The sequence below is a fragment of the Microcaecilia unicolor genome, chromosome 3 (genome assembly GCF_901765095.1).
Source record: "Microcaecilia unicolor chromosome 3, aMicUni1.1, whole genome shotgun sequence".
NCBI lineage: Eukaryota > Metazoa > Chordata > Amphibia > Gymnophiona > Siphonopidae > Microcaecilia > Microcaecilia unicolor.
In genome coordinates, this window is record NC_044033.1 from 114,117,846 (window position 1) to 114,128,800 (window position 10,955).

Here is a 10,955-nt window from a genome sequence, read left to right on the forward strand (position 1 = left end):
TATTCGGTTAACCTGCCCAGTTAAGTTCTGAAGATCAGTACTTAACTTGCTAAGTGCCATTTCCGCCCCAGAAGACCCCCAAAATAGCCAGTTTAGACTTCAACGCTAGCCGGTTAAGTGCTGATGAAAATTAGCAGCTAGCTCTGAGCAGGCATTTTAACCGGTCAGGAGTCCTTTCTGGCTGGTTAAATTGCTTTGAATATTTATTTATTTTTGTTACATTTGTAACCCACGCTTTCCCACTCATGGCAGGCTCAATGCGGCAGGCAATGGAGAGTTAAGTGACTTGCCCAGAGTCACAAGGAGCTGCCTGTGCCGGGAATCGAACTCAGTTCCTCAGTTCCCCAGGACCAAAGTCCACCACCCTAATCACTAGGCCACTCATAATATTGTTAAACAAAAGAGCAGAGAAAACTTACTTTTGCAAGTCAAGATAGTTCAACTGAGGCACATCCTTAAATATTTCTGTTCTAACCAAGCTCAGACCACGAGAGCCTTGGCAATTCAGACGAGATAAATTTGGTAGATACTTCAGTGCATTCGTGTCAAGACTGTGCAAGTGGGCCATCTTTGCTATGTGAAGTTCTTTAAGGTTTGGAAAATTTTTGGTCCATTCTTGTTGAACTAAAGGAGATAAATATTTGTTGTATCAAATACTTACAAGACCACAAACACAATGTTTATTATTGATGCAACCGTATGAGGAAATGCTTTTTTACAGAATTAAATCAACAGTTAAGATCATTAAAGTCACCTGTGTTTCAATTTTTATTTAATTCACTGATAGGTAGTGTTTAAACTTTTTGAGTATAATGATGTGGTAGCCGTGTTAGTACACTGTTAAAGGTAATAATAGAAATAAATATGATACCTTTTTTATTGGACTAACTTAATACATTTTTTTATTAGCTCTCGAAGATAATCCCCTTCTTCAGATCAGAAATGAGCAAATATTGACAAATAGAATATATAAGTGAAACACAAAAGCATTCCAATGACAGTCTCACAGGAAGAGGGTGGGGTGGAATAGGTGAGAAACAGGGAGAGATGGAAGGGTGATAAAAGGGTGACAAAGCAGTATAATTTTATGGTTTATAATGGTATAGAAAACTCAGATTTTTAAGTTCTGTCTGGTGGGCGTCTGACCACACCCCCCCCCCCCATGATTGCTGAGCGACAATGCTGACACAGCACATTCAAAGTAAACAGGAGGGTAAATATTTCATCAGCCTGCATGTCTCAATTCTGATCACTATGCCAGGGGCGTATCTGGACTTCAGCGGTAGGGGGGGCAGAGCCAAGGTGAGGGGGCACATTTTAGCCCCCCCCCCCGGCGCCGCCGACCCCCCCCCCCGCCGCCATTGCTGACACCCCCCCGCTGCCATCGCCGACACCCCCCGCTGCCATCGCCGTCACCCCCTACCGCTGGCAGCACCACCTCCAACAAGTTTGCCCCCCTCCCTCTCGACCCGCCTGCCATCCGTCGCCGTCTGTACCTTTGCTGGCGAGGGACCCAACCCCGCCAGCTGAAGTCTTCTTCCTGCATTTGGTTTCTTCTGAGTCTGATGTCCTGCTGCACGTACAATGTGCAGGACGTCAGACTCACAGAAACAGAACAAAGCCTTGCGATCTGAAGGGCTTTGTTCTGTTTCTGTGAGTCTGACGGACGTCAGACTCAGTCAGAAGAAACCAAACGCAGGAAGAAGACTTCGGCTAGCGGGGGTTGGGGTTCCCCACCAGCAAAGGTACAGACAGCGTTGGCAAGGGGGTTGAGAGGGGCGTCGGCAGGGGGGGTCCATGGCCAAATTTACGGGGGCCCAGGCCCCCCGTGGCCCCATAGCAGCTACACCCCTGCACTATGCTAATGTAAAATGAGGCTCTTAGGGGTTGATATTCAAAGCAGAAATGGCTCCTGGCCGGTTAAACTGCTTATTCGAGGCTGACCGGTCATATTCAGTGGCACTTAATTGGTTAGAGCCGATGAAAATGTCCAGTTAGTGCCCAACTCAAAACCGGCTATTTTAGGGGTGTTCTGGGTTGGAGTCAGCACTAGGCCTGTTAAGTGCCAATATTCAGCACGTAACCATCCAAGAAAATTGCATAAAGAGCACCACATAAAAATCAGTAGTATCTTAATGCAATTTGCCATAGCTGGTTAAGTGCTGAATATTGTATTTACCACAACACGAGTGTTTTCTCCGGGTTACTGCTTATGAAGTCACGCACAGGTTTTTCAAGACCGGAGCATAAGCTTGATGACTCTTTGACATTTTGACGGACAATCCAACAAGTGGATAGCCTTATTTGAAATATGTGAGACTCCTGATGCAAGCCTATCTGGCCGAAACACAGCTGTGTCGAGTCCAGAATAATCTACAATAAACTGTTTTCACTGATTAGAATATTGTCCGCACTGTTTTGCCACATATTTTATAAAACTACACAGGTCAATATTCAGCTACCACGGTCAGTGGGTTTTTAAAACACTGGCTGCAGCAGTTATATAAAACATATGTTTAGCACCGCTATCCAGGTAGAGAGTGGTACTGAAAATACATGGCAGTCCACTGTCCAGATAACTTTCTAGATACAGGTAGGACAGCAAGAAAGCTGAATATTGCTGCTAGTCGGATAACTTGACGTGCCGTCCATGCTCTGCACACACCCTGCGCCAGAAGTACAGAGCTGCAGCAAAATATTGAAGTTATATTTTCAGAAAATAGATATGGCGTTTTGTGGCCAGTCTATTCAAGTATTTCCAGATATAACCAGAGCTACTCAAACGCTCAGAGAACCATTTTTGGTATTTAAAGAACGTGTTTTGACTCTAAGAGCATCTTTATTTCTCCAGTATCCCTGTTGTTGTCTTATTACTTATGAAACTAAAAAGTATGTATTTTTATGATCTTTCTCAGTTGGAATCTTTTCTGTTGTTGAGAGAAAAGTAAAAGGTGAATTTTAAGGCCTGATGTAAGTGGAGTTAAGGTAATGGATATTGTATCCTGTTATTTCCGTTATGTTGTATTTCTTTGGAAGTTTCTCTCTCTGTTCCCTGATGTAGTGGGCTAGTTTATTTCTTATTTATTGTATGATTCACAATAAATAATAAATGGTTAGAATTAAAAAAAAATAGTGCTGTGGCAGTCTGGAAGGGCTTTCAGCTGCACCATCCATATACAGGACAAATCTGTAACACCTAATCAGGCTTATTCTATAAAGCAAAGTAAGTGAGAAGGACAGATATTGCAGCCTTTCCCATGCCTGCAGATACGCAAGAGAGCAAGGATTTGCATGAAATCATAATGAAGCTATGCAACATGAATACATTTCTTTTCCATGCACACTGTTAATAGGCTCAGTGTTTCCAAAAGCCAGTATAACTCTCTGGAATAGAGTTGTATATATTCCATAATACTCCTTCATACTCTGGTCACGGAGTCATGAATCTACGCTTTCATGGAGGTCCAGGAGTCCTCCAAATTTATGGTCATTAATCTTTTGCTCATCATTCAAGGAGCCAAGACATCAATAAGTTCCCCTATGTTTGCACTAGCCATGGTCCAATAGCCTAGCATGGATACATGCATCTACTTATTTATTTAAAAAGATTTGTACCATCCATGTACAATTCTGGGTGACTTGTTGTTGTTTAAGTTACAATTTGAGCAAACGTGAACGTCATACAGCACTGACATAATTCAATGGAAACCTGTTATAATGACGTGCCTCAATCAACATGCTACATAGAATGATTTAGCTCAAGTAATGTGTATTGTTGATCATGAGAGCTTCCTTTATACTGAATAGATGAGTCTATTTACTAAAATACATTACATCCTTTAGAAACTAGCTTTTATTAAAGTGCAGAAACAATGTGAACAAAAACCATGTGTTAAAAGGCACATGTTCAATACAAAATCTTTAACTACATCTTTAAAGTGTAAGCATTAAACACGGCATCAACACAAATTGTGTTACTAATATGATTTGCATTATACTGAAATGAGCCAATTAGTATACTTTTCAATATTACTTGGTTCATTTTAGAAGATAAGCAGCTTGGTTTCAGCCAAAGCTGAAACCAAAATTGGCTGCTAGAGCTTGCCCCAGCCTGGCTCCTGCACTTTAATGAGCCCCTACTCCCTCCCTTCATGCACAGAATGTACCCCCTCCCTCCCCCCTGTACACAGACCCAGCTCCCCTCCCCAAGCCTACCGTCCATTCCCTGAGGGTCTAATGGGAAGTTGGGGCAGGAGTAATCCTTACTCCTGCCTCTGCTGGCTCCAGTCTCAAAATGGCTGCCTTGACCTCCAGCTGCAGTCTCGCAAGACTGATGCTAGAGCTCACAGCAGCTATTTTGGCAGTGGAGAGGACATGGGCAGGAGCAATTGAGGATTGTTCCTGCCCAAACTACCCACTAGACCACTATAGAATAGTCAGTTGGCCCGGGGTGGGGGGGACTCATTCTGTGCACAGGGGATAAAGAGAAGAGAAGAAGGTGGAGGGCTTGGGGGGGGGGGGGAGGAAGGAGAGCTAAGGTATCCAGCACAGCCCATATTTTTAGCTGAGACTGAAACAAGGGCGAACATGAATTTTGGGCTGGTTTCAGTGTCAAACTCAAAACTGAAACCGAAATTTGGTCCGCCTCTAAACTTATTTTAGTGCAAATTAATGTAATCACTCCCACCACAGCAATAATGCTGACATGATCTCATTAATATGGCTTTAATACATGTTAAATTGTAATGCAGCTATTTAACACATCTTAAAACCTGTGCAGTAAATGAGCCCTTTGATATGAAATGTTGTAGAATACAATGCTAAATACATTATGTAAGCCACATTGAGCCTGCAAATAGGTGGGAAAATGTGGGATACAAATGCAACAAATAAATAAATAAATAAACAGGATGCATTTTGTTTGTAGCTAAATAAATCTACATTTAATCCTTTTGTTCCTTTTGAAGTTGAAATGTTAATTGTTTCAGAGCTGAAATAGAGAATGTGGTCCAAATTTTTACGAGAACATGATCAACCAGGTTGTCTTGGCTATCTCTCAACTATAACATTATTAAGACTTACTGTTTGGAAGAAATGTTTCACTGAGATCCAGGACATTCATAGCTGTCATAGGTATTTTCGGACTATCCCCTTTGATCTTTAAGGCAAACGAGGACTCAGAAATTCCTCCATCTATAGCTTTTCCAAGCTGAGTTGCAGACAAGTTCAAGAATGCAAGATTTGGAAAGTAGGTAAAAGCAAAAGGTTCAATTCTTATAATTGGATTTCCTGCAAGTGATAACTTTTTGAGTTTTAGCAGAACAGAGCATGCTGGCACAGACTTCAATCGGTTATAGCTGATGTCCAAGACTTCCAAAGAACTTGAATGCTCATCTGGACAGTGAAATGCTTCAATGCCGTTGTGTCTCACTGCAAGGTCCTGCAGCTGGGAGAGCTGAACAATCTCACTTATGTTTATTAGAGACAAGTTGTTGTGACTGAGGTCTAAGATCTCCAGAGTCTTCGGAAGACAGGAAGGAAAGACCAACAGGCCTTTGTTCATCAAAGTTAGGTTGGTCGAGGCCTGGTTGCTCAGTTCCTTGCAGGGCAGGCCAGTAATGTTCTGATGGTCTTTAGCAAGGTCATGCTGCTTGGTTAGAATGAAAACAGCAGTGATGTCCTCTAGAGTTGTAAATGGTAATGTGCTATCTGTGTCTGCCAGTCCCTGCCATACCAAAAAGGCCACAGGTAGAATGAAGGAGAGCATCTTTTTTGTCAATAAGCAGTAAATTTCTGTTTTCAGAAAGGGAAAAAATAGTTTATTTTCAACTTTTCATTAATGTCACACTTTTTTTTTTGCATACTTTTCAAGCATTTTTGAGTACTTCCTCGTTTCCATCCTGTTAAGAAGGACAGGAAGTAGTGGCCTGTTCAGCCCTAGCTCCATATCTTATGCTAGTGGACTGTATCACTCCAACTTGCTTACAATTTTGGAATATCTTTGGGTGGATCTTAAAGAACAATATAGCCTTTTCAACTACTGCCATAATTTCCAGAATCTCTGGCCTGTTAAGCTGTGTTCTAGTACCATGTTCAAGGAGACAAGTGATATAAAACAAAAACAATTTGCATATTGTACTTCACCACTGATTTTCAGACATTTTTGGTATTAGAATATTTCCATTGCTATAATTTTCCTCCTGCCAAATGGCAATTAATACTACAATTCATCATCCAGCAATGGCTTATTAAGTTTATGGTTGGATCAAATCACTCATTTGAACTCTTTTAAATTGTATGAGTTCAGGTTAATGTAATCTGGAAATAAATCACATGGGAAGAATCACCAGAAATAGAACAAAATGGCAGCTATTATCAGCGTGACCCATCCTGGCTGCCCATTCTCCTGTGCTAATACATTACAACAGACATTTCTCATGGCTGGAGGAGTAGCCTAGTGGTTAGAGCACCAGTCTTGACATCCAGAGTTGGCCATTTCAAATCCCACTGCTTCTCCTTGTGATCTTGGTATGGGTGTAATTTGATTGTTTCATATGGGAGGGGGACAAAGGGTGGGGCTTGACACATTAGCATACCATTTGCATACATATTAATTATGGTTATGCAAAACACACACATGCACATACACACCAGACTAAAACACTGAGGGGCCCTTTTACTAAACCTCGTAGGCGCTTATGTGCACTCAACGCATGTCAATTTTGAGGTACCACCCGGCTACCATGTGGACCTTGTGGTAATTTCATTTTTGACATGTGTCCGTTAGGTGCATTGGAATATATTTTTATTTTCTGGCGCTTGGGCAGTAATCGGCCTGTAATCGGCATTGTATGTGTGTAGACCATTACCGCCCGGTTACCGTGTAAGACCTTACTGCTAGGTCAATGGCTGGTGGTAAGGTCTTAGACTCAAAATGGATGCACGGCAATTTTCATTGTGACGAACGTCCATTTTTGGCAAAAATAAAAAAAAAGGCATATTTTACAGGTGTACTGAAAAAATCTGATTTCCGATCTGACGAAGAAGGGCAACCTTCGAAAGCTAATCAAGAAATGTATTAAGTTATGTCCAATAAAAAAGGTATCATCTTATTTTCTTTTCCATGTTTTATTTTGTTTGATTTCTATTGATAACCTTAATGGGCTGGGAAATGGGCATGTGCAAAAAATAAAACTAGCGCATGCCTATTTACAACCTGAGACCTTACCGCCAGCCATTGACCTAGCAGTAAGGGCTTATGTGCTACCCGTGTGGTAACCATGTAGCATGTGCCATTATGACCACATCACACACTTCCTGCAAAAACCATTATTAAATGGACTTGGGGAAAATCCACTATTTCTGGGATAAGCAGTATAAAATGTTTTGTACATTTTTGGGATCTTGCCAAGTATTTATGACCTGGATTGGCCACTGTTGGAAACAGAATGCTGGGCTTGATGGACCTTTGGTCTTTCCCAGTATGGCAATACTTATGTACTTATGTACCAGTGCCTTACAGGGCTAAATTTAATGTTTGATTTTCAAGGCACTCAGACAACATGGACCAGAGTACTTAAAGTTAGGTCTTTACACACCTTTGAGACCTCTAAGATCCTATTAAAGCTCATTACTATCTGTCCCCTCATCAAAGGAAATTGTACAATGTGATACCAACGATTCTTCTCAGGAGTAGCCCCCATGCTCTGGAATTTACTCTCAGAGGGTTGCGTCTAACTCAAGACTACCTCTATTTCAGGAAGCAGGTAAAAGCCTGGCGGTCCGTTTGTGGAGACTATTTTATTTGGGGGTAAAATATGATCTTCCATTATTTAAATTAGTATTCTTGCTTGCATACTGTGGGTTTAGCAAAAGGATGCAGACTGCAAATTCAGACAATCCCCAGCTGCTCTCACTGGTTCACATTCACACAACCAAAGCTTTCAATCAGTTTTAGTGGCAGTTTTGGTGGGTTTCTACTCAGAGTAGTTTCACTTGGGGTTATTTGAAGTCCTATTTTATAAAGGTATGTGTATGTGCTGATAGGAATCAGCGTTTATATATATATATAATTATATTATTATTTTTTTTAACATAAGTGCTACCTCAGCCCTAGGAATGCCTGTACAGTAGGTGCTACATTTTTCTCGTGTCTACTTTTAAGCATGTATAAGTCAAGGCAATTATACAGGTGCCTTGTTGAAGACGTAAAACACTGTTCCTCATGCTCAAGACATTTATAAAATTATTCGGCACTAGGAACAGTCTCTATAGTGCCCTTGAATAGGTTTGCGCCCTTCTCTTTGGCAGTGTTGCAGAGTGTACATACAGGTACAAAAGGAAACCCCACTGCACTACATTTTGCAGAAGAAACCTGCTACAGTTCTTGAAACGGTCTCCAAATTCAACTTAAAACCTCTGACAGTGAGATTTGTCTTTGCTTTTCTGTTTCGGGTCACTAGCTGATCTGGGAGTTGCTTCATTTGAAAGATGAAGACAGAATATGATGAAAGTTATAAACCAGGACTGACTCCCAAATCTTGCACTTGGTTAGCAGTGTGAATTTGTATTGAAGGAACAGCAGTGCTGTGCTAGGAAACACTAAAATAACAACTGAGATGTTATTATACTGTACTTAATTATCTTTCAGGCTAACACCGTTATTGAAAAGATTGAATTTTGCAACTGTAAATCCTTTCTCAACAAATACCCTGGTTTTCCAGCACAGCTATCTCCATTAAATTCTTAAAAAAAAATCTCTGTAAAGTCCATTGCTGCACTGTGCTGGGTTTCTGATTCCAGCAGCTCTTTCAATAGTCTTGAGCCTCCATTCTCAGAGGACCAGGAAATTTTAGACCCCTCCATTCTTTTCTGCATATCTCCCTCATTCTGGCTATTGGAGCTACTACAAGTGTGATTTTTAACAACTGATTGGTGTCACTGTTAAGTGACAGCCAAGAGACCTTCCCAGTGATGGTGAACACTCCCTGTGCAGCAGCAGAGGAGTCAAGTCTGAAACTGAACCAGGGTCTCCACATGGTTGCATACAATTGATGGTGGCTCAGTCCCAAGAATATATCTTCTTATATGCACAAAAATGGTTTACTGTTCTGGAAAGCTCCTCCTTTCTGTCAAATGATCTAGTTCTAAAGTGACCTTCTTCTTATTAGCAGGGGCATAGCTGCCATTCAGCGAGCCCGGTAAAATGCCAAGAGCTGCCCAATGTAGGGGCCACCTGAAGCTGCTCCCACCCATAGGTCAGGCATTCCTATCTTCCTTTCTCACTCTCCTCCCCCCCCCCCCCCCACACAACCACCCTGGCATTGCTCCATCCCTCCCCTGCTTTTCTCGCTTCTCCCTGATGCTGAGGTGGGGTGCCAGCAGCGGCAGCAGAAGCCCTGAAAACTGGCTGTCTGTGGCTGGTGGGGCCTTTCCTCTACCATGTCCCACCTCTCTGATGCAACTTCCTGTTGGTGGGACGTGGCAAAGTAAAGGCCCGCCAGCCAGAAACAGCCAGTTTTCAGGGCTGCCACTGCCAACCCCCTGCCGAAGCACTAGGGAAAAGCCAGAGAAATGGGGGGGGGGGGGGTGAATGGAGGTCAGGAGAGATGCTGGGGGAGCAGGAGTGAGAGACAGTGTGCATAGGGGAATGGGAAGAAAAGGAGAATAATGCTGGATCTTGGCGGGGGGGGGGGGGGGCAGATGGAAGAATAAGAAAGAGATCTGGACCAAAGGGGACAGAGAAGAGATGGGGCAGATGCTGAACTGGGGTGTGAGTGGAGAACAGTTGGAAGAGAGAGAAAGAACATAGGAGAATGGGAAGAGAAGGGGAGTAATGTTGGATCTTGTGTGTGTGTGTGGGGGGGGGGGGGGGGGGGAACAGATGGAAGAGTAAGAAAGAGACATGGACCAAAGGGGACACAGAAATCAGATGCTGGACTGGGGGGAGAGGGGAAGGGGAAGAGAAAGTGAAAGTGAAAGAGATCTGGACCAAAGTGGAGGGAGAAAAAAGGGGGCAGATGCTGGACTGGGGGGGGGAGGGAGAGAGAAAGACTGGACCAGGGGACAGAGGGGTAGAAATGCTGGACCAGCGGAGGGAGGTAGAGAGAGAGAGAGAGAGAGAGAGAGAGAGAGAGAGAGAGAGAGAGAGAGAGAGAGAGAGAGATGCCATACCACAGAGGGTAGGGGCTGCAGGAGGAAGGGAAGAAAGAGGAGGGAAACATAGACACAGAAGAGATGCTGGCTGTGGAAGAAGCATAGGGACAGGGACAGAATGGCAATGCTGGACACAAGGGGAGGGATAGAGACACAGAGAAGAGATGCAGAATATGGGGGGAGGATAGGGACAGGGACACAGAGGGGAGATGCTGGACAGGATGAATAGGGACACATGGGAAAGATGGATGGAGGAGACAGAGAGAGACTCTGGAGAGAGTTTAAAAAAAAAATACAGACCAGAGACACTAGGACCAAAGCATTGCTCAGACAACAAAAAAGTAGAAAAACGTATTTCTTCTTAATTAACTGTAATATGCCAGCTTTGGGAAATGTGTATCCTCCCCCCCCCCCCCCATCCCCACCACTTAGAGAGCCACCTGTTATAGGGGGCCTACCTCAATTTTTCTGTCTAGGACCCACTCATTCCTAGCTACACTGCACAGACACGAAAAAACAGTTCCATTTCAGAAATAGAATCAATTGCTGTACGTTTAGTTGAACATTTGCTACCTTGCATTTCATAACAGGTACAACAATGCAGTTTACAGTCTTTAAAAAACCAGACAACATATTCATGCACCAAATGCTAGATCAACAAAAGATTTTCCCTATTTTGTGGTAATAGGAAAAGTACTTAGAAACAATAATAATAATAATGGCTCTTCTAATTCAAAGTTGTTGAAACAAGGTAAAGCACTCACCAGTGTGATGACTTCCCCAGTTCTTTTGTGTTCTGT

At 42.8% G+C, this 10,955-nt stretch overlaps 1 protein-coding gene across 1 annotated transcript in view; it reads right to left on the minus strand.

The window, feature by feature from the left end:
* LRRN4 (leucine rich repeat neuronal 4) overlaps positions 1-10,955 on the minus strand; it is a 31,503-nt gene extending 20,548 nt beyond the window's left edge. Inside the window, exons 1-3 of the mRNA XM_030194985.1 lie at positions 10,920-10,955; positions 5,083-5,793; positions 420-624 (exon numbers count right to left, since the gene is read on the minus strand). Coding sequence (XP_030050845.1) covers positions 420-624; positions 5,083-5,767 — 890 coding nt within the window. The 5' untranslated portion in view covers positions 5,768-5,793; positions 10,920-10,955. The remainder of the gene's footprint in view (positions 1-419; positions 625-5,082; positions 5,794-10,919) is intronic.